Source organism: Vicugna pacos, chromosome 2 (genome assembly GCF_048564905.1).
Source record: "Vicugna pacos chromosome 2, VicPac4, whole genome shotgun sequence".
Classification (NCBI taxonomy): Eukaryota; Metazoa; Chordata; class Mammalia; order Artiodactyla; family Camelidae; genus Vicugna; species Vicugna pacos.
Genome location: NC_132988.1, coordinates 119,097,024 through 119,119,970, shown reverse-complemented (window position 1 = coordinate 119,119,970; position 22,947 = coordinate 119,097,024). Strand labels below are relative to the sequence as shown.

At 58.3% G+C, this 22,947-nt stretch overlaps 1 protein-coding gene across 3 annotated transcripts in view; it reads left to right on the top strand.

The window, feature by feature from the left end:
• ACOX3 (acyl-CoA oxidase 3, pristanoyl) overlaps nucleotides 1–22,947 on the top strand; it is a 35,060-nt gene that overhangs the window by 2,237 nt on the left and 9,876 nt on the right. The window contains exons 2-14 of one of the 3 annotated variants that reach the window (XM_072946878.1): nucleotides 473–630; nucleotides 1,535–1,768; nucleotides 2,726–2,800; nucleotides 3,569–3,658; nucleotides 4,249–4,392; nucleotides 7,058–7,146; nucleotides 10,626–10,722; nucleotides 11,596–11,778; nucleotides 13,362–13,484; nucleotides 14,910–15,030; nucleotides 17,021–17,143; nucleotides 17,321–17,434; nucleotides 22,041–22,156. In XM_072946878.1, coding sequence (XP_072802979.1) covers nucleotides 487–630; nucleotides 1,535–1,768; nucleotides 2,726–2,800; nucleotides 3,569–3,658; nucleotides 4,249–4,392; nucleotides 7,058–7,146; nucleotides 10,626–10,722; nucleotides 11,596–11,778; nucleotides 13,362–13,484; nucleotides 14,910–15,030; nucleotides 17,021–17,143; nucleotides 17,321–17,434; nucleotides 22,041–22,156 — 1,653 coding nt within the window. In that variant the 5' untranslated portion in view covers nucleotides 473–486. The other 2 variants (XM_072946892.1, XM_072946886.1) reach the window with 2 other exon arrangements.

Genomic DNA, 22,947 nt, shown 5'->3' with positions numbered 1-22,947 from the left:
GACATCCCCCATCCAGACCTGCTCAAGGGGACTCTGGGGGGGGCCAGAGCAGACCGGTGAGCAGACTCTTGGGTGAGGCTCCCTGGGCAGTGGGCCTGGCTGGCCCCAAGTGAAGAGGAGCGTGTATTCAGGCCAGGCTGGAGCACACAGAGCCCTGGACTCTTCCCCAGTGGCCCAGGCTCGCTGCAGCCTGTATTCCTTGGAGCTTCCCAGCACCGACCGCGTGACTGCCGTGTGCTCTCGCCCAGGCCCTGGGCATCTCTGTTCAGGAGTGAAAACATGCACGCTCGCCCCACCGTCCTGTCCTGGGAAGGGGGACGGTAGCTCTTGGGTGGTAATTCCCTCCGACTGTCCCTTTGCAGTCAGAGCCTATCGGTTTCTTGGTCTCTTCTTTGCACTACGCTGCGCTTCTGCGGTGGCCCCAGAGGGTGTGACTGGGCGGCACGCACAGACTCAGAGCGTGTCTCTGCAGGTGGACGTGGAGCGATGGCGCCCCCCGAGGAAGGAAGCGATGTCCTGGTGCTACCAGACCCGCCCCGGGGACCCCTGCACGCGGCCCGTGCCCGCGCCTCCTTCTGCTGGAAGGAGCTGGCGCTGTTCTTGGAGGGCGAGGATGTGCTGCGCTTCAAGGTGAGGCCGGGACTGGGCAGTGCTGCCCATGGGGACCCCTGCGGGCGGGGTCTGGGGGGGCGTCTTACGGATCTACAAAAAGGTGGGGCGAGTCCTGGGCCTGCCCAGGCCTTTCTCCTCTTCAGGCTCTGGACAGTGCCGGGGAATTGTTGGGAGCTCTGGATGGATGAACACGGATGGATTAGACCTCCCACGCCTCAGGGCCCTCTGCTCTCTACTGTGTTAGCGGATAGAGAGAGGCCCAGATTCGAAACCCCACAGAGAGTGTGGGCCCTTGCCTGCTGGTTGAGAAAGAATTCTCAGCAGAGGCCAAGGAGCAAAGTGGAAGGCTGCTTTATTGCTCAGAAGAGGAAAAGACACTTAAGTCAGGGAGCTGTCAGCCCAGGCAGCTGGGTATAAGCACTCCCGCTCTCGGGGTCCCGCTGGGTCCGTTTATCCGTCTTCTCTGGCTGCTTGTCTCCCTCCATCGGCTTCTCTTTTCCTACTTGCTTTCCAGTTTGTCCTGCTCTGTGGAACAAACACTCCGCAAAAACAAGATCAGGTAATGAGGACCCAGGTTAGGTGAGCCGGCAAGACCCTTGAACAATGTGGTCGCAGAGACTAGATCAGGTCAGGGCTTTCTGCTCCGCCAGTGGGGCTGCTTCCATTATTCATTTGCTCTCTGAGGTCAGTTAGAAGTTACTTTTAAACTTTACAGGAGTCTCTGAATAGTAGGTCCAGGTTTCAATTCCCTGGTTCCCTGCCTCCCTCTCTGGGATGGACTTTCATCTCTGTCCCTGTGTCTCTGCATTAGACTGTGTGTCCGAGGTAGCCGGTGGCCTTGAGAAAACTGTGTAAGCAAGAGCGTAGTGAGAGCCCATCCTTTGCCTCCAAATTAGCCCTTCCCCACCTCCTGCATTCCCAGAACGCTGTCTTCTCGGCTCTGGAGAGTGACCCCCTCTTCGCGCATCCCCGTGGAAGTGATCTCTCGGTGGAGAAGTACCAGGAGCTGAACTTCCTGCGCTGCAAGCGGATCTTCGAATATGATTTCCTCCCCATGGAGGACGTGCTGGGAATCCCCTGGAGGATCCGGGCGCTGGTTGAGTGCCTCGGCATGTACGACTGGTCCCTGGCCACCAAATTCTTCCTGCACCTCCTGGTGAGTCAGCGCCTGGGAGAGAAGTGTGGGCCCTCACTGTCCCCACACCACGAGGCCAAGACAGTGTCTGTCCAGGGACCAGAACGACCAGGGTATCAAACACACTCAGCCTGTGAGATGCAGATGGTTTCCTCTGTGGTTGGGAGGTTGTCAGCATTTCCATGCTTCTAAAGTTTTGGGAGATTTACACATTTGGCTGATGTTTGTTTAAAGAGATTTCTAAAAAACTATAGGAAACAAAAGCAGAGGTAAGGCCAAGTGGGCAGACCTTGTGACTCTTAGTGGAAGTCCAGGTTTTTCTAGCTCTGGATGCACATCTGCACACGTAAGTCCTTATGCCCCAAAAAAGAAAGCGAGGTGGGGGCTGGGTATAGCTTAAGTGGCAGAGTGCTTGCTGAGCATGCACAAGGTCCTGGGTTCAATCCCCAGGACCTCCTCTAAAAATAAATCAATGAATAAACTTAATTATCTCCCCCCTACAAAATTTTAAAAAATGAAAGTAAAAAAATAATGACAAAAAAAAAAAAGAAAGGGAAATTAGGGCCAAGGTAAGGCCTGTGTTCCCGCCTTCTGACACGCAGGGGGACGGCCTTGTCCTGGTGCTGTCTGAGGGAGAGGTGGGCTCTCTGCCCTTCCTGCACCTCGCCCCCAACCCCACCTCCATCTCCTTGTTCACGGATCCACTCAGTTCTGTTTAACTCACGTAAACTGCTTGGGACAAGGACCCAGGTCTTACCGCTCCGTAAGCTCCAGGCCAGGCGGCCGTGTCTCGGGAGACGCCGGGCCTTGGGCACCAGCGCTCTTAGGTAGCCCCTCGGAATCTGAGTTCCTCGCCCATGGGGTGATGTGACGCTGAGGAGCCACCTTGGGGCGGGTGTGGAGTGCACAGCTGTGGGGAAGTCCCAGAACGGCACTTACTAACTTCCACCTGTTTACGTGGTGGCATTTTATTTCCAGACTTTTGGATCCACGATTTACATCTCTGGTTCTGAAAGGCATTTCAAATATATCCCAAAGATCTTCAGTTTGGAGGTAAGCTGGGTGAGTCATGGCCTCCTGTTCTGTCACCTCCTTAGAGATGCTCTGGGTATTTTGTGGTGTTCTGAGGGTTCTCACCAGATAGCCAGAGCTGTCCTCTACTAAACCAGGGTGTGCCAAATTCCCAGCGGGGTAGAAATTTATCTTTTTCTTAATTTTTTTTTCAAATGGGCATTTTTTTTTCTGTTTTTCTTTTTTTTAATGGAGGTGCTGGGGACTGAACCCAAGACCTTGTGCATGCTGAGCACGTGCTCTACCACTGAGTTGTGCCCTCCCCCATCCCGCTGCACCCCTCACTTTTTCCTTTTTTTTGTCTTTTTTTTTAATATATATTTTTATTGAAGTATAATCAGTTTACAACTTTGTGTCAGTTTCTGATGTACAGCACGATACTTCAGTCATACGTGAACATTCATGTGTTCATTTTCATATTCTTTTTCACCATAAGTTACTACAAGATATTGAATATGGCTCCCTTGCTGCCCTTCGCTTTTGCTTAATCAAAACTTAGGTCTGTGGTTTCCTTCTGCTGCCTGGGAGCTGTCCTTGCCGCGGTGCTGACCCGGCGGGGCCGCGGTCCGCTCGTCCAGCCTGCCGCTCTCACAGCTGGGAGGCACGGGGCCCAGCGCGGCAGAGTGGCTCAGTGAGATCGGGGCCTTTGAGCTGTGGTGTCGGCGGCAGAGGAAGGATGGTGGCAGGTCCCCCCAGGAAGGTGCAGAAGGAGCCTTTCTCGCTTCATGGCATTTTGTGCTTCCACGTTAGATTTTCGGCTGTTTTGCTCTGACCGAATTGAGTCATGGGAGTAACACCAAAGCCATCCGGACGACTGCTCACTACGACCCTACTACTGAGGTAGGTGGCCCCCTCCCATCCATCCGGTCTCGGGGCCTCAAGGCCTCAAGCGTATGAAACACAGCGTTGTCAGGAGTGAAGAGTAATGAGACCAAGAAGCTCGTCTATTCGTGTGCATCCCTGTGAGGTGCACACGGGGATGTGTCACGCGGAGCTCAGCAGAGAAAGGGCAGAAGCTACTCCCACCTTGAAATCTCTCCTGGTTTGGATTTGTGTGGCATTTGAATGCGGTGAAGACACTATGTATCTATTTTGTAACATTTGATTCTTGGTTTACCAGGCAGCCTGTTGGCCTTGGGTTTGTAAACAGTTCCAATTGCTCATGCTTTATAAAATGAACAGACGAGAGAAGATTCCCTTTCTAGCTGCCTGTCTGCGTCCCCTGCCTGCGGCCAGGCTCTCTGGGCCAGCTGCCCGCCTTCTCTTCCCTGCCCTCTGCATCCTGGGCCACCCAGGACATAATATTCAGTCCATCCTTACTCTTGCCTCAGAGGTTTTGAGCAGAGAAAATCGAGTGTATCAAAGAGGTAGAGACATTCCTCATGTGCTCCAGTCTCTAACTGTAACTGTAACTTCTTTCCCTTGTGCAGGAGTTCATCCTACACTCCCCTGATTTCGAATCTGCCAAGTTCTGGGTCGGCAACATGGGCAAGACCGCTACGCACACTGTGCTCTTCGCTCAGCTGTACACACCGGGGGGCCAGTGCCACGGGCTGCACCCCTTTGTCGTGCAGGTAGGGACCGGGTGTACCCCAAGTCTGGAGACATTTTCATCGCAGCTCGGGGTGGTGCAGCTTCTGGCTTCTAGGGATACAGACCAGGGGTATGGTTAAACACCCCATAGTGCCCAGGACAGCCCCCCACACACCCTGGAAGAATTATCAGCCCTGAATGTCAGGGCTGCCACCGTTGAGAACCCCTGAAGCGCTGGCCAAGGATCATCTGGGGGAGACTCTCCATCCTCCCAGAGGTCACGCTGGCATCACATGGACACCTGGCACAGAACCCAGTTCCTAGCCCACCACCCACCCCTGCTCACCCTGGGCTCTGGCAGCAGGCCCGAGGGGCTCCAGGAGTTCTGATGTGAAGTTGACTTGGGGCTCTTCCTAGGTCACAAGTGGAGCTTTGGCCAGCAGAGGGGCCTGGGGCAGGCGGCCAGCCCATCTCCCGCCTGCCCGAGGCTGCTGCGGCCTCCCCGGGCCCGGAGCTCCAGAAGCTCATCCAGGACCCTTTCTCTGGGCGGGCTGGGTGCTGAAGGGAACCACTTCCCCTACTCCCAGACTCATTCCGACATCCTTAGTCTCCAGGACTTTTCGGATGGGGGAGGGAGCTCTCAGGAGAGAAGAAAAGCATCATTTTTTTTAAATTGAGGTGAAATTCATGTAACATACAGTTAACCATTTTAAGGGAACAGTGGAGTGGCTTTCAGTGCATTCATGGTGTTGTGCAGCCAGCCCCCTCGAAATGTTTCATCTCTGGAAGACCCTCGCCCCCCCGACTCAGCACCAACTCCCCTCCCCCGCCCCCCACCCCAGCCCTGGCAGCCCCTGGTCTCCCCTGGTCTGCCTCTCTGGGACGCTTTGTCTAAAAAGGATCACGTGCTCTGTGAGCTTTGGTGTCTGGCTTCTTTCCCTCCGCCTGCTTTTTTTGTTTTGTTTTTGTTTTTATTGAAGTATAGTTGGTTTACAGTGCTGTGTTTATTTCTGAAGTGCAGCATAGTGAGTCAGCTGTACTTGGACGTCTGTTCCTTTTTATGTTCTTTTTCATTATAGGTTATTACAAGCTTTTCAGTATAGTCCCCTGTGCTGTACAGTAGGACCTTGCTGTTTGTCTGTGTTGTGCATAGAGTTAGTATCTGCAAGTCCTGAACTCCCAGTTTATCCCTCCCCACTCCTTCCCGCTCTGGTAACCACAAGTTTGCTTTCTGTGTCCGTGAGTCTGCTTCTGTTTTGTAAATAAGTTCGTTTGTGTCCTTTTTAAGATTCCACATGTGTGATATCGTGTGGTATTTTTCTTTCTCTTTCTGACTGGCTTCACTTAGTACAATGATCTCGGTCCATCCGTGTTGTTGCGGGTGGCGTTGTTTCATTCTCTTTTGGCTGAGCAGTGTTCCATTGCGTAAATATACCATAGCTTCTTTACCCTTCACACGTTTCTGAGGTTCATCCCCATTGCAGCCTGTGCCAGGATCCCCTTCCTTTTTAAGGCTGAACGGTCGATCTGCTGTGTGGAGGGACCGCAGTGTGTGTACCCATTTGTCCTTTGATGGACGCTGGGAGGTTTCTCGTCTTTTGGCTCTTGGGAATGATGTCACTGTGAACGTTCAAGAGCAGTGTCTGTTTGGACACCTGTTTTCAGTTCTCTGGGGTACGAACCCCGGACCGAAGGTGCTGGGTCATGATGGTAATTCTGTGCTGGGCTTGTTTAGAATCCTGTGCTAGTTCCCGCCGTGTTACCTCCCCACCAGCGGCGTCGAGGGCTCCAGTTTCTCCACATCCTCACCAGCCCTTGTTGTTTTCTTTCTTTCTTTTCTTTTTTTCCATAACCACCCTAGTGTGTGAAGAAGTTACCTGGTTGTGGTTTGATTCGCATTTTCTTTTTTCTTTTCAAATGGAGGCACTGGGGACTGAACCCAGGACCTCGTGCACGCTGAGCACATGCTCTCCCACTGAGCTGTGCCCTTCCCCTCTGTGTCTTTTAGGTATGTATATTTGTTGGAAGCTCATTTTGGGGAGCAGAGACTCACAAAAATAATCTTACGCTGTTTCCCCCACAGCACATACGTGCACAGCCATCTTGTCTTTTCATTAAAATCCAGCGGAGTCCCATATCTAAAACATAAACATGAAACGCCTAGCGTCCTCCTGGCAGCATGTACCGCTCAGCCTCTACATCAGTGTCCTGGGCCACCATGACCAGAGCACCGCGAACTAGGGGCCCAGAACAACAGAGACTGAGCGTCTCACAGACTGGAGCCACGAGGCCAGATCAAGATGTGAGAAAGGCCACGCTCTCCCTGGAGGCTCCAGGGGAGGGTCCTTCCAGCCTCCTCCGGCTCCGGGGGGGGGGGCACCAGCTGTTCCTGGGCTGTGCCTGCCTCTCTCCCGTCTCTGGCCCCATCTTCAGGTGGCATCCCTCTCTCCATGTCATCGCCTCCTCTTAGAGGACACTGGTCCGTGGGTCTGGGGCCCACCTGGGTGGTCCAGGGTGAGCTCATCTCCAGATCCTTCGTTCCCTCTGCAGTGGAGCCTCCTCCTAATAAGGTCGCGTTTCCGGAGGACACTTGAATCCACTGCAGCTACGCAGAGGGAGCCTGTGTCTCAGTCACTGGGGTTTTTGAACATGTTCATTTTGATTTTTGTGTGGTCGTGACAGTCGCTGTTTCTGTGGTTTGCACAGATTCGAGACCCAAAGACCCTTCTTCCCATGCCAGGGGTGATGGTTGGCGACATTGGGAAGAAGCTCGGGCAGAACGGCCTGGACAACGGGTGAGTGCGCACCTTGGACTCGGTGATCCGTCCTCGGGGGGGCGTTCCTTGAGGATGTGTGTTCGGTGTATTTCTACCTGTCACCTCACCGGTCCTTCCGTGCTGCCCCTTGCCTTCCTGGACCCCCGTGGAGGCAAGCAGAATACGGTGGGGACGCGCCTCACCTCCGTGCCATGGAGGGCCATGGCCACTTGAACTGCAACTGCAGGAGGTGTGAATGGCCCCGAGCGCAAGACAAGCAGTTTTCTCCCCGGCAGGCGGCCTCTCCAGCCCTCAGCCCAGGCCCAGGCCAGACACTGGCAGCCCTGGGGCTTCAGCCCGTGGCCTGGGGCTTGCCTCCCTCCCCCGGAGCTTGGGCATCCGGTGCGGTTCCATGGCGATTCTGAGGGCAGAGCAGTGTTCTGGGCAGAGGTGGCAGCGTGGTCTGAGATAAGACTCCGGGGTCGGGGCGCTGTGAGGCCCTGCAGCGTGCTGGGAGGAGGGCAGGGACCGCGTCGTGGAGAACCTGTGGTCTCACTGCAGATTCCTGGGATTATTAATGGCATGAGTTTTGGAATCAGCCAGATTTGGATTCAAATCCTTGGTCCACCTCTGACTCTTTGTGTTCGCCCGGCCTGTCCCCTTGTCTGTGAGGAGAACGTGGGCCCTGTGCCGGGCCCTTGTGTGATTCCCGTCTGGGGACCAAGGACGTGGTCTTCCCGGCCGTTTGCTACCTGTCGGTGCTTCCTCACCCGTGCAGTGGGACTTACACTCCGTCTCCTGGGAAGCCTGGCCGAGAGGGCTCCCTGCTCCCCTGAGATGCTTACTAAAGGGGGAAAGCAAAGCCGGGGGTTCCCTAGTCGTGCAGCTCACACTGTGCCCCAGGATTTCTTACGTACCTACTTCTTTGTGCACAGCAGCGACCCCACTTAGTTCCCTCAGCTCAGCTTCTGTCCTTCGAGGCTGAATGCTTGTATCTTACCGTGATGGTCCCGAGGAGCGCTGAGCAGAGCACCCACAGTCACACCAGCGTGGCCAAGGCTCCCCTAAACACATGGATTGCACGTTGTGGTGAACAGGGCTCGGAAACTCTGAAGTGCCAGCTCGGTGCCACCAGGGGGCGGCATGGGGACCACCCCGCCCAGGCCAGCTAAGAAAGGCTCCCCAAACCCAAGGTCACCCAACCTACTGGGCAGACAGGGTGTCGAAGCAGCCATGCTCCGTCCCTGAGCCTCTGAAGGTCCCATGGTGCCCGAGTTCCCCTCCTGGCCCCTCGTCCCCTCCGGCCTTGGTGTGCATGCCCAACAGGGGGCTTCAGGGACACAGGAGATGCTGGGGCTCGCTCTGCCTGCTGCTCAAGGGGCAGTGTTGTGATTTAGTGACTGTTGTCCGAGATCGTTTATTTTGAGAAAAGCGGTAACGATCTGTTGGTTAGCTTTTGTCACTTGATGAAAATTCCCAGGGAGGTGGGAAATCAGAGGCAGACAAATTGCTTGGGTGACTTTTGCCAAATAACTCTAGCATCAGAACGGTGGGGACCCCTCAGGAGAGCCAGTGAGCCACAGCTTCCAGGAGGCGGGAGGACGTCCAGTGCCGCCTGGGCCCCGGGTCGGGTGTGACTGCAGCGGGGTCTCGAGGAGCGAGGAGGACGTGGGGTAGGGGCCCAGGCATGAGATCTGGGAGCCCCACCAGCCCCGCCATGTCGCTCACTCTCCACGTCATATGCACACACCCCCATGTTTTCTGGGGACACTGGGAGTCTGGCTTGCAGGCTGGCCCACAGTCTGGCCACCATTTGACTGTTTCTGGAGCAGCTCCTGCCACGTAGAAGTGCTCAAAACAGAACGTGTGAAGTCTTGATTTCAGTTAAACTGAAGCAAATCCTCTCTGAAGTATAAACACACTGACTTGTGTCACCTCTGGGGGGCAGAGGAGGATGAAGAGGGCACTCTGAATTCTCAGGCTCACACTTGGAAGAGCATCCCTCGGCTTGCAAGTAGCGAGCTGGACCCTGCCAGGGGCATCGGCGCCGGGGCCGGGCGTCCTTGGAAAGTGGGCCTCAGAACGTGGGCCTTCTGGGCCGGTCAGAGCGGCCCCAGAAAGGCTGTGATGCAGTGGCTCACCCCAGGCAGTGCCTTCAGGGTCTCGACAGGGCCTGCTGGGAGCTGGAGTGCGGCTGGCCTGCGTTTCACACATAGGAGGGAGACTCACAGATATTGGCTCCTCACCTGAACACCAGCTGGGGCCTAGTGGCCTCGTGCAGAAATCCTAGTCGCTTGTGAAGGAACGTGGGAGGGGCCCCCCGACCAGCTGCGTCCAGCCCAGGGCTCTGCCCTTCCACTCTTGCGCTGGAAAGTGCTGCTCTGTTACCCTCCAAGGCTGTCCCAGGACTCGGGGTTTGGTGGAGGTGACCCCAGCTCCCCAAGGATGATGTCTCTCCCGCAGTTGCTTCATTCCATGACCCTTCTGAAGTGTCCAGTAGGTTCCAGGCATGTGGCCCCATTATGACAGGGTGAGAAGGCCCCTGGGAACTGTCACTGACACGCAGGTGGCTCAGCGAGCAGCGTGGACGACGGGCAATCTCTGCAGAGTGAGACCACCTGGTACTCACTGCAGGGCATGGAGGAGAATCGCGGCAGGCTTCCTGGAGGCGGTAGCCGCACTCTGAGGGCTGCCTGCCTGGAGGTCAGGAGAGGGCCTGGCCGGCTCGAAGATCACGAGCAGATTGACCCAGCCGCGGGCTGCGAGGAGTGAGGTGCTGATGGGGCAGCAGACAGGGGTCCCGTCAGAGGGCTCTCCACATCTCTCTGGGTTTAGATCCTGCAGGTCCTAGGGGTCCAATGGTCTCGTGCTGGACATGACATTCCAAGCTGGAGTTTAGAGACGCCTCTGCTCCCCCGTGCAGGACAGGCGGTGACTCTGGATGGTGACTCGGGTGCCGGGCACAGGCTTGGAACAGAGTGGGAGCAACGTGGGAGGGAGGGGGCTGGAGAGCTGTCCCCCTTCTCTGCAGGGTGCTGCCATTTTCCCAAAGCTGTTCCTGTGGGTCGTGAAAGAACGTTCTGTGTGACACTGACAGTGCTTAGTGGTCAGATAAGGTGCTGTGGGGGCTGTTGATGTTTTGAGGTGGTTTGGGTTTTTGGCACAAGCTATGCCCCTCCGGTTACCTGGCATAACCTTGTCCCTAGGCTTTTGTGAGGGAGCGATTTAAAACCTCAGTTTGACCTGATTTTGCCACACCGTGTTGCGCACACACACACACACACACACACACACACACACTCACACACACTCTCCTGGTAAACGTGCGCTCTTGGGTAGAATGGTGTCTTGCAATGTCCTGATTTCCGGTGTCTTCTGTCCCAGCTGGGTTTGGTTGTGTCTTCTGTGGGTTCTGCCACCTTCTGAGCCGTCCTGGGCTTTTATCTGACTGGCTTTTGGAAGCGAGAAGAGATCGACCCGGGGGCCAGTTTAACCGGAAGCACTGTCTCCCCTCACAGGTTTGCCCTGTTTCACAAGGTGAGAATTCCTCGCCAGGACCTGCTGAACCGCATGGGCGACGTCACCCCTGAGGGCGCCTACGTCACCTCCTTTAAGGTAGCGGTGCTTCCAGCAGGGCAGTTGGTGGGTGATGAAGCCGTCCCCGCCACGCCCACCAGACCCCGGCCCCCTGTGCTCAGAGGAGGGGACGGACCACGGGAGCTGCTGGCGGCCCGTGCGAGCCTGTCCAGATGCAGGTGCAGATCGGGGTCGGCCGCCCTCAGGGCTCCAGGCGCAATGACAATGCCTCACGCCTCCGCCAGCCCCCCAGGGTCACGCTTAGGGAGGCTGTCCCCACCAGTGCTGTTTCCCACCGGGGGCTTTGAGGCAAAGGGTCGCCTGCTGGGCCGTGCACATCCACAGTGACAAACAGCGGTCTCTGGTGTCTGGGGCCGACCGCACCCCGGCGTGCAGTAAGCGTGTTGAGATTTACAACACATTAAAAATAGGTGCGCCTGGGCAATTACCCGTTTTAAAAGACCACAGAGAACAGCAGGTGGTTATCACACCTCTTAGAGTGGTTGTTTGAGGGGAGAGAGGAGTTCCAGGGGGTGGGGAACAGAGCCCATTTCAAAAACAAACATGGGTGCAGCTGGGCACACTGTCCCCGGTCCCCGCCTTGCCTGCAGCCTGAGCTGTGTCTGGTTCTCGGTGGGGTCAAAGAGCGGAGCTTCAGGACCCCCAGCTGGCAGCCTGCAGGTCCCCATGCCACTGTGTGTCCCCCGTGCCACCCACACCATCCCAGAACAGTTCACAGGACACCAGCCCTCCTTGCGGCTCGGCCCGCCTGGGCCTGGGGGTCTGTGTCTGGGTGCCCGGGGCGGGGCCGGCAGTATTGAACCAGTAAAGAAAAAGGAGTCCTCCCCCATCCCCGTGCCTGTCCCCCAGGCGACCGTCGATGATCCCACATTAATCTGCGTTCCCCTGCAGGACGTCAGGCAGCGCTTCGGAGCGTCTCTGGGCAGCCTGTCCACAGGCCGGGTCTCCATCGTGGGTATGGCCGTCACCAGCTTAAAGCTGGCCGTGTCCATAGCATTGCGGTTCTCAGCCACCAGGCGCCAGTTTGGACCGACAGGCGAGGAGGAGGTACCGGTGCTGGAGTATCAGATGCAGGTGTGGGTTTCACAAGTGTGGCTTCCCTTTCCTTCTGTCCTGCAAGCAGAGACCTGCTCCTGTGGGAGCTGCAGCTCGGTTACCGGGAGCTGAGCTGACTCAGGCCGTCAGCAGTGTGAGCGCAGGCAGCTGCGGGGAAGGAGTGGAGCATCTGGGGCGCCAGTGGTCTTCATTCACGGTCTTCAGTTAAAAAGGGGTGTGTGCAGGCAGCCTCGGTCAGGGACCTGGGTTGGCGCCCGGCAAGACTATGGGAGATGGGCGTGCACGCTCACCCAGCTTATGGGGAAGACCCTGCACGTCCAGGCCACGCTCCCACGCCCTCACCCCATCCCTGAGACGCAGCCCCAGGTCACAGCCACCAAGGGTCCCGCCCAGTTCATGGTGACATCCTTAGCAGAGGGGACACTAGTCCTTTGATGGCAGAGCTGCAGCCCCAGCTGAGCATCACCCAGGTGCCTGGATGGGGTTGGGGATGCATTTTATCACAGTGATGCCTCTGCGTCCCCAGCCCTTCCACACACACTGCCCGCACACCTGGTCCTCACAGCAGGCTGTTTGGAGTGACCACCCTGATGACCCCTGTCAAGAATTAGCAGCTAAATCAGGCCCAGGTCTTGGGCCAAGGTGTATTCGAGTGAAACTTCAGGAAACTTTAACTGAATCGCAGTTGGACCTTTTCACACTTCTTTTAATACAAGCAAGTAAGGAGAAGCCCTGGTTCATACTTGGGCGACACACAGGACCCCCCACCCCCCCGACCCGTGGCCTTTGTGAGGTCACAGCGCACGTGACTGCTGGCCACCGGGCATGGGCCCGGGGTTACGAGAGCCCCCGAGAGCCACATGCTTGGGCTCCCAGCCCCGGGTCCACCCTCTCCCTGCTGTGTGCCCTCAGGCAAGGCACTGAACCTCTCTGTGCTGCACTTTCCTCATTTATGAATTGGGACTGGCAGTAGTACCTCTTCATGGGTGGTTGTGAGGGTTGAATACGTTAGTGCGTGAGGAGCAGCTGATGCCGTGCCCGCATCCAGCAGACGGTAGAGGATGGTGGTGCCGGCAGCGGTGGTGGTTGCCCGGGTCCTTCCTGGCTCCCTAGCCTCCATCTGCACAGCAGTGGGGGTGCGCTGGTGAAAGAGACATGCTCCCTCCAGCTCTCCATGAGCCTCAGCTTCCCCGTCGGGCCTGGGGGCGATTGCTTCAGTCCTCGGGCGCTCAGGAAGCACAGGGATTGCCTGGTGGCCCCACACTTGGCGCAGCAGCCTGGCTTCCTTGGTCCCGTGTAGGCTGCATTTAGTCTGGCCCAGGGGCCACATTGGCGACGTAGCGGTGGGGGGGTGAGCAGGGCATTGCACGTGGCACAGGTGTGCCTTGAGTGGGGTCGTTGGGGTGGAGGGGGAGCACTGGCTGGGTTGGAGAGCCGTGGGGTCCAGGCTTCACGGGGGTGGGTGCCAGAGATGTGCAGGACCATTTGCCTGCGACAGTGGATGGGGGCTCCTGGCGCGCCCGTCCTGCACGGCCACCCCGGGAGGTGCGGGTTCTCAGGAGGCCTTGCAGGTGTGCCGACAGCGGTTTTGTTTATTTCAGCAATGGCGCTTACTCCCGTACCTGGCGGCCACCTACGCCTTGGACCACTTTTCCAAATCTCTCTTCCTGGACATGGGGAAGCTTCAGCATGGCCTCCTGGGGAACGACCGGAGTGCCACGCAGGTAAGAGCTGCGCCCGCTCTTCTCCGCAGTGCTGATCATCGTCTAAATGTCACCGGGGTCCACAGTGTGGCTTCGCAGGGACGCATTCCTTCCGTTGTGTGCACCCACGCAGACCTTCAGAATCCTGGCCGTCATCTGGACGCGCTGGGCACGTGTCCACATCCCCGTTCCTCAAGGATGTGCTGACGCGACTCCCAGTTCCCGTCTGTGAGTTCAGCTGCTGCTCCCCTCTTGAGAACTTGATGGTTTTGCACAATCCACATTGCTGGCCCCTCAGTAGAGTTCATGGTTCTGATCCTTTTGTAAACAGCCCTACAAAGGTTGGGCTCCAGCTGACTAGATTTGAGTTGACAGGCGAGGCTTTGTGCCAGAGATGAGCGTGCAAATCCCCTGGGATCAGCCCCGACGTAAAAAGGAGTCCTTGGCTCATTTCTGTGTGGACAGTTCACGGATTGATTTTCCGCGGCCGCCTCATGCTCCCGCCTGGGCAGAAGTGAAGTGTGAATCACAATAAATGCATTTAAAAACTGATGAGAAATGCTGCAGGTGGCAGTGTGCCACACCCTGAAAAGCCTGTGTCAAATCAGCACATCTTGGAAAACTCAGCATAAACATGCAGGCGTCGGGAGGTGGTGGGGGCGCTGGGAGGCCAGCAGGGGGCGCTGCGGAGCAAGTCAGGCCGGCTTGCTGGTCCGCGAGGACCTTTCCATCAGGAACGCCGGTATGCCTGTTCCCCGAGTGCGAGTCGTTGAAGCTTTGGCCAGCTGACATTGGAATCGTTCTGTTAGTAATGTTGTGAAGGGTAGTTAATCGTGCCCTGTTCTTTCTGAAGCTCAGAGGTTTAACCCAGGCACAGGTTAAAGGAGCCCTCGTTGGAAGCTGCAAACACTGCTGAGGTGGATCGTGTTAGCAGGCACGTGTGCATTTCTCTCTAACCGTTTTTTATTAAACATCGAGTCAAAGCGAAAGAGTATTTACCAGACGTGTCAGGAGGGGAGGTTGGGTCGGCCCCCTGCGGATAGGGCAGTGGGTGACCTGGACTGCGGTCCTCGGGGGCCAGCATCCCGGCACCGCCCCCCACCTGCCGCGTTCCTTCCTGGTCTCAGCAAAGACGCCCGGCACTTGGGGTCACGCTGTGAGCCGAGTCAGAACGGGTTCTTCTGTGACCAGCCTTAGCCCCCGGGGCGTGCCTGCCGGGCCGAGCTGTGGTCCTTTATTTTCATTGCTGTGAAATTACATGAGTGTGTCCATTCTTAGATGAATCCTATTACTTTTAAGCTAAAATTGGGTTTCTTTCTTTTGTCGTTGCCGAGTGTCTCAGATTAGCCTGGAGGGGACGAAGGCCTCTGATGCTTGGGTGGACCTGACCCCGACCTCTGGTGTCGGGGCCTCTTTTCACTGTTCTGTTGGCTTCCCTCCCCCAAGGCAGAGCTCGGACGTGAGATCCACGCCTTGGCGTCAGCTGGCAAGTCCCTGGCCTCGTGGACTGCCCAGCGGGGAATTCAGGAATGCCGGGAGGCGTGCGGCGGACACGGCTATCTGGCCGGTAGGTTTTGGAGACTCGTGGGGCAGCTTTCTGTCCTTACCCTTGCCATGGGACTCACGACCCGGGGTCAGCAGACTACAGGCTGTGGGCCAGAGTCCGTTTTGTGCGTGAAGTTTTATTGGCACCTGGCCATGCCCAGTGCGTACACATTTCCCCTGGCGGGGCTCCCACTCCGACACAGAGTTGAGTGGTCGAGACAGAGCCTCCCACGTTTGCCGTCTGGCTCTTTCCGGAACAAGTGAGCCGACCCCTGCCTTCATCAGGTCTCTCCACTCTGATGCCTGATGCTCCTCGGTCAGAATCTGCGGACCGTGACTGGGCTCAGGGAAGCTGTGCGAAGGGGCTGCTGAAAACCGGAACAGAAAGGAGCCCATCTGTTCACTTGACCTGCAACTTTCAGTTTAACGACTTGGCAGTAGCCTGGCATCGAGTTCTGTTCTGATGAAAAATTCTTAAACTTAGAAAAAGAGAGCTTTTATTGGCCTTGGCAGCGTGTGGGCAGCTGGTGTGTGGTTAAGAGATTGGGCGGCCGCCCCCTGGGACCAGATCCTGGCCCTGCTGCCCACTAGCTGTGTGACCCGGGGCAGCTGCCAACCTCTCTGTGCCTCAGCCCTATCTGTGTCGGGGGGGTGCACGCAGCACAGGTGCCTGCAGTGAGTGAGTGAATTAATGCACACCAGGTGTTAGCAGTGTCAAGCACGGAGCATGTGCCCAGTTACTTTTATTATCGCTGTTAGTATTATTATTAGTGTCATCATTATTTGCAGCCTTCCCGCCAGACTTCCTGCGTGCTCATCTTAAATAACTGGTTGGTAAAGTCTGGTTACTCAGAGAAGGCCACGCACACCTTCCAAGTCACAGAATTGGCAGGAGCCTTATTGACAGTTTCCACAGAAGCCTTTTAGGCGCTTGCTGCGTTTGAGCGTTCCGATGCAGCTCTGTAGATAATCTTGCGCTTCCGGCAAGGATGTGTCCCAGTCCCCCCTCGCGTGGGGGCGGCGGACAGGGCGGCCTCTCAGCTCCTCCACGCCCCGCCTCTCTCTGTTACTCACTCACGGGCGGGTAACCGCAGCGCGGCAGAAGTCACTTACTCATTTATGTGTTTCGTCCTCTGCGCAGTACTCTTAGTAGTTTTTGTTTGTTGTTAGGGCCCACAGAGACGCTATAAATAGTTCAGAATGAGGCACTTGAATCATGCAGCCCTGCAGACAACACAAATGACTGAAGCAAGTGTCATCACACTTACAGACGCTCGGCTTAGCCAGTGAGGCCGAGCTCAGCAGGGATGAACGTAAAGCCCTTTATCTAGGTTTAAACATCAATCGAAAGTTATTTCCCAGAGGTTGCTCTCAGTGGTCTACTGAATGGGGATGTGGCAGCGAGTCGGGGGAAAGCGATCAGGGTGTCACAGGTGACCACAGCCTTGTGTCTCTGCAGAATGTCTTACACCCCCTCGGGCTCTGTTCCCAGCAGTATGTGAGTGTGGGAGGTGAGGGTCCCATCCGATTCCCTGCTGGCTTCCCCACCACTTTTGGAGAACATTCTCCGTTAGAGGGTGAAGACCCAGGACGTGGGGGTCTGGGAAGCGCGGCTTATAAAGTCTGAAGAGGAACTGGGTTATTCGGGGGGCAGGAGAGAAAACAAAAGAACAGTGGGACTTGTCTTAAGGTATTTGAAATCTCTTGTGTAAGAAGATTTCCTTCGGTCGTGGACGAAGGGAGGCCGTCCCCCTCGCAGGGAGTCAGCGCCTCTGAAACGGTCCGGGTCTGGCAGGGCCCCGCTGGGGGAGCTCTGCCGGGCGGCCTGTGCGGCCCTGGGAGCCACCCCCTTCCCTTCCCGGCGGCGACCGTGCCGCGTGCTCATGGGTACGCCCTACAGGGGGAGCACCTGGGCTGCGAGGATGAGCGGGCGCCCCGCCGGTGGGGGGCGGGGCGGGCCGGGCACCGGGCCGCGTGCCCAGCAGTGACGAGGGCGCGGCGGCTCTTCGCAGTGAACCGTCTGGGCGAGCTCAGGAACGACAGCGACCCCAACTGCACGTACGAGGGAGACAACAACGTGCTGCTGCAGCAGACCAGCAACTACCTGCTCAGCCTGCTGGGGCGCCGCGGCCCAGGTGAGGCCCCAGCCACGCCAGCCTGCCCCACGGCCCGGCCGCCCCGTTAGCCCTGCAGTCAGGACGGCCCCGTGTTTGCAGGAAAGAGAGGTGTGGTCAGATGGGGAGGGGCCAGCCCCCGCGTGGTGGCTGGGGGCGGGGTCCTGGCTCTCCCAGAGCCGCTGGCTGTGCTCCTAGGTGGCCCTCGCGTTGAGAGCCCTCTGAAGACTGTGGACTTTCTGGAATCCTATCCCGACATCCTTGGCCGCAGGTTCACAGGCTCCAGCCCTGAGGACTGCTGGGACTCCTCAGGTAAGTACACACCTGCCTGTCTCTCCGCCCCCGCCCCGCCCCTCCGGGTGCACGGTGCCCGGCTAGGGCCCTGAAGCAATCTGCTGGTTTATTCCCTTGTTTGTTGAATAATTCATCCATGGAGCAGCTCCTGTGCCCAGCGCTGAGTCAGTGCTGACTCCAGGGTTGGAGTGAAGGGAGTCCACCCCCCTCCAGCGTATAGCAAGAGGCCTCCGGGTCCCAGATCCGCCTTGCCAGGCAGCCTTGGTCCCACCCACCACCCCTGTGCCTGGGTTCTCGTCACAGGAGGTTGGGTGTCCCACTCGTGGTCCATGCCATTCACTGTCTCTGGGCCTTTGCACATGCCAGGCTTTTCATTCTGGTCCTGGCCTCCCTTCTGTCTGTCCCCCTGATCAGCACCCTCCTCAGTTCTCTGCGCACCTCAGATCTGGACCTGAGCCTGCTGCATCCAAAGCTCAGGATCTCCTGTTGCGGCCCCCAGACGCTTGGTAATGGGTGGTCGAGGGAGACGTCACAGGGAGAACAGCGTTGGTGACACCCCCCCCCCCAGGCTTCTGAAGGATGAGCTCTCCTCCTACAAGGTCCTACTCTCTTTCCGGTCAGATCCCTTATCAGAAATAGCAGCAGGATGTAGCCAGGTCTTCACTCCAGTGGGCGTGTTTCGTGAGCACACCTCCCTCTGCCACCCAGGGCTCCTCTGTGGTCCGGGGCTGACCCCCAGGCGTGTGCCCCCAGCAGGCAGCAGAGGCGGACCCTCTGGCAGGTCACCCAAGGAGCTGGAAAGGCAGCCCCCCTGCCAGGAGACCGAGGGCACCTGGGACGTAGGGCAGGGCCCCCACCCCACTGCGCCGGGCTCCCATCTGCACCGCAGGGTGATGACAGCTGTACCTCTGCAGTGTCTGTGGGGACAAGCCAGGGGCGCAGTGCACTCAGGTTGGCGCTTGGCACCATGCAAGGGCTCAGGAACGGCCCTTGACATTTACAACACGGCCCAAGTTACAGTTTTCATCACAGAAATTACTGTCAATAGCTGTACATCCCCCTGAACGCCGTTATCAGAGAGCACCTGGCTTTGCTGTCAGGAGACCCGAGTGTGCGTGTCCCCTGGGGCCTGGGGGGCTTAGATCCTGTGGGTGAAGGAGCCGCCCCCTCCCTTACTCGGAGGATAGAGAGCACGTGACACATCGAGCAGCTGCGGGCGCTGAGCACGTATCTCCCGCTGGCCCTGCAGGGCTGCGCTGCTGCTCACAGCTTCCAGAAGGGAGGCCGTGGTCCAGTCCCCCTCCATCCCCCGAATCCACGTCAGCGGCCGGAGTGAGCACAGAACCCAGGCTGGGCCGGCCTCCCAGCCGTCTCTCCTCCATCTGCAGCCGCAGCCAGCAGCGTACCTGCTAGTAACAGCTCCATTTCCCTCCCTGCGCTGTGTGACAGTTCTGACGATCAGCAGCCTTTTTTATCCCACTTCTTAAAGCGCCAAGAGGAAGCAGGGACCGCTTGGAGGTCTCTTTCTGCTGGCCACGCGGCCCCCTAAGTGTCGTGCAGGAGGCACCAGGGAGTGACGCCACCATCCCAATGTCAGCCCCACCGGGATTTTCTCCCCTGAAACCATCACCCGTTGTAAACTGAGGCAGTAAACAAGTGGTCTGCCAGCGCTGTGACACGGCCGCCGTGCCCGCCGGCCCCCGCCCCTCTGCCTGACACCGTTAGAGCCACGGCTGCACTGTGGGCCGGCGTCAGGAAGAACGCCAGGGCAGCGTCATCTGTTTTTCCTGTGAGCGCTCTAATTTCGCAAGAGCCAACAAAGCGAAAACATTCTCTGGAGGAGAGGACACAAGCAACACTCATTTGGCTCCAGGGGCCTGGCATCAAACACGGCTGCTACTCCCCACGCGGAGGAGGGAGCCCGCGGCCCGTGGCCAGCCCCTCGGCCCCAGCACGTGATCGTCAAATCCCAGACCTCGGGCTGGCCTGTCTCAGCTGGGTCTGGGGCAGAAATGAGCTAGGTGACATATGACCCTCGGGCTCTGGAAGACGAGACGCAGGCCCTTCCCAACACTGGGCACAGCCTGTTTGGACATCAGGAGGTTTTCCTCTGGGGATTCAGATGTGTGTCTGGGGAGGGAGGGGCAGGCATGGCTCCTCGGCTCCCTGATCCTCGCACTGAGGATGTGTGTGCACTGAGGATGGGCTTAACAAGTGGCCCCGAACACCGGGGACCTGCGTGTCACTTAATGTCATAAGGCCTTTCTCTTTCCTTGAGTTAGCTCATCACGAAAATACTAAACAATTGGAGCATTTGCTTCTCTGGCCAAAGGAAAACATGCAGGGCAGCGGGGTTGTGTAGCACCCTGTGTTCAGAGGGGCCTGTGGTGTGGGCGGCACGCCCAGGCCGTGGGTCAGCTGTGGGCCCTGGGCCAGATGCTGATCGGCCATTAAGGGGTGCAGAGGGGCACCTGGGGGAGCCCCAAGGGGCCCCGTGGTGCAGCACCTCAGAGGCCACTTCTGACCCAGGAGCTGGGAGGGACTTGAGGACTGAAGTTGAAGCAGTGTTTGTCCTGGGCTATTCGCCACCCCCCAAGCAAGAGCGTTCCTGCCCGGCTGTGCCGGCTCCCCTGGCCTCCCCCACTCAGTTTTGTCCCCGCTGACCCCTCATGTCCAGGTGACTTCTCCAAGTGGTCCACACACCAGCCCCGTTGTTACCTTCGTGTGTTCGCTAGGGGCTCAGCCCTGCCGTGTGAACACGTCGGAGCAGAGTGACGCACTTAGTAAAAACTTGAGAGCTGAAAGTGGAGTTTCCAAAGGAAAATGTTCAAACAACCAAGGCATGAAGCTGGCTTCTCTCTTGGAGCACAGACTGTGAGCTGGTCACCGACACCAGGCGCAGTGGGTGACCGTGCAGGCCGTCACCTGCCAGGGCAGCACTTGGATGCGGCCCGGACAGCATGGTTGGTGCGTCGTAGGGTGGTAGGGCCTCTGCCCCAGGTACACAGGTGTCAAAATGGGCCCCCCCAGCACCAGCGCTGGCCCCAGCGTCTGCCTGGGTTTGCAGGGACGTCCTGAAGGGCGGCTCCGGAGTGCCCCGGGGCTGCCGCGGTGTCTGCGCCCTGCACACAAACTGGGTGCTGAGAACAGCAGGAACTGACTCACGTTGTGGACAGAAGCCCGCAGGTGAAGTGAGCCCCTGGCTGCTCTCCCTGCAGGGGCTCCAGGGAGGGTCCTTCCTCCCTGTGGAGCCCCTGGTGGCCGCGGGCGTTCCTGGTCTCGTGGCCACATCACCCGGTCTCTGCCTCCGCCTTTGCATGGCCTCCCTTCTGTCTCGCACAAGGACACTCACTGGATTTAGGGCCACCATGGTCCAGGGTGAACTCGCGTTGTAATGTCATTTCATCTGCGAAGACCCTTTTCCTGTGGAAAGGCACGTTTGCAGGTGCGGGGAGACACATGGATGTGTCTTTCAGGGGGGCCCCATTCAAGCCAGCACACCTGGCAGGCCTCTGAGAGGGGGACCGCATCCCAGCTCCCTTCCCCACTGCCGCATGGGGCTCCCTCAGAACAGCCATGTGAGCCCGGGCAGGCTGTTTGCTGCCTCTGAGCCTGCGTTTCCTCAGCCCTGAGAGGTGGTTCAGGTGCTCTTTAATGGGATTCTCGGCTGTGCTGTGAGGATTTGCATATACAACACGTGAAACGGGCAGGGGTCTGCAGCAGGACCCAGCAAGTACCGTGCACCTTCTTCCTGAAGTCCCAGGCCCCCTGTGTCCAGCCTTTGGGCCCAGACCCAGTGTAGCCGGACCCCTGCTGGGAGCCCAGGGAGGGAGCCCCGAGCCGGGAGCAGCCCCTGGGGCCTGGGCGCCCAGCGCTGCGCCCTCGGCCTGGGTCAGCAGTGAGTGTGGACCTCGGGCCACACAGGCGGGTCAGACCCTTGCTGGCTCACCATGGGCCCGGGTGCCTCCCTGTGCCCCTGTGCTCAGCGGAAGGGGTGGTGGCCACACTGCTGGGCAGGGTCTCCAGCGGTGACGGGACAGGAGCAGGGGGCCCCGTAGATGCAGGCACAGCACCGTGGCCAGGAGAGGAGGACGGGGGTCTCCATGCAGCCCTTTGCAGCCCGTCCCCCCTGCATGCCTGTCACGGCGCGCCCTGCTCCGCAGCCTCCCTCCTCTGCCCAGAGAGCCCCGGGAGGGACGAGCGAGTGGCAAGGTCTTGGGAGAGCCGCCCACCGCAGCGGTGAGGTCCCCGGTCAGGTGGCTGGAGCGCGCCTTCCTCTCACCACCCACCCACCATCTGCTGGGAAGTTGTCCTGCCATCCATGCGACTCCGCGTTTCATCCAGACCGCGTAGCCGTCTTACATAAACGAGGCGGTCGTCACGCCTTGGACTCCATGGTTGCTAGAACCGTGTAGAACTCGGCCGGCCTCACAGCAGAGCCGGGAAACGCCCTCAGCCGTGCTGGTCCCGGCCCGGCCACCGGCCGCTGCGGCCGAGCGCAGCTGCCCTGCCTGGGCCTCAGCCTCCCCGTCTAAACGGGCCCCACCCTGCTCGCTGCCACGAGGACTAAGTACTCGGCAAGGTCAGGGCCCCGCAGTCACTCTTCCCTGTTTCTCATTTGAAGCCGCCCTGGCAGCGTACGAGTGGCTGGTTTGCTATCTGCTCCGGGAGAGTTACCAGAAGTTAAATCGAGAGAAGCAGTCTGGGAGCAGCGACTTTGAAGCAAGAAACAACTGTCAGGTATTCGTTTGTGTTACAAGTTGCTCTTTTTGTGATTTGTTCCTAATTCCTGTACTGTCGTGTCCTCAGTGAGCTGCACCTCAGGCACCTGGCCTGACCTCTTTGCACCTCCCTTGCCAGACATGGAAGAGACTGTGGGCATCATACTAAGGTGCCTGACAGTGTCCATGGGCTGTGGAGACCTGAGGCACACGGTGGGGCTGGGACAGGAGCCAAGATCCCTCCCACCAGCAGGGCGATGGCTCGTCGACTCACGTGAGGGCACGCCAGTGCTCCGCATTTGGTTTCTCAAAGTCGTCATCCCCCTCCCCCAGATGCCTGAGTGGAATCGGTCCAAGGGCCGCGCTGGTTCTCACGCTGGGACAGGGCTGCCTCTCGTGTCCAGGGTCCCGGCCCTCGTTAGGTGGCACCTGGTTCTGCTGTGCTCTATAGCCCGGTGCATCTGCAGTGACAGGTGTTTTCTGGGAGGCCGGAGGTGAACGTAGCCCGGGAAGCTTCTAAATCCAGTACTCGCTCTTGTTGGTATCTGCTCCGGGTCACACTGTGTGATGGAGCCATCCCGGAGATCCTGGGGCCACATCCGCCCGTGGCCTCTGACGGCCCCGGCTCCTGGGCCCCTCAGCAGAAGACACAGAGCAGGCACCCAGGGACTTGCTAGGCGCGCCTGCCCCGGGGAGGGAGGAGCAGACAAGGACGGGTCTGGATTAGAAAGGCCCCTGCGGAGGGCAGATTAACCAAGACCACACCTGTGTCATCAAAGGAGTGAACTAGCAGGCGGCAAGGGCAGTGAG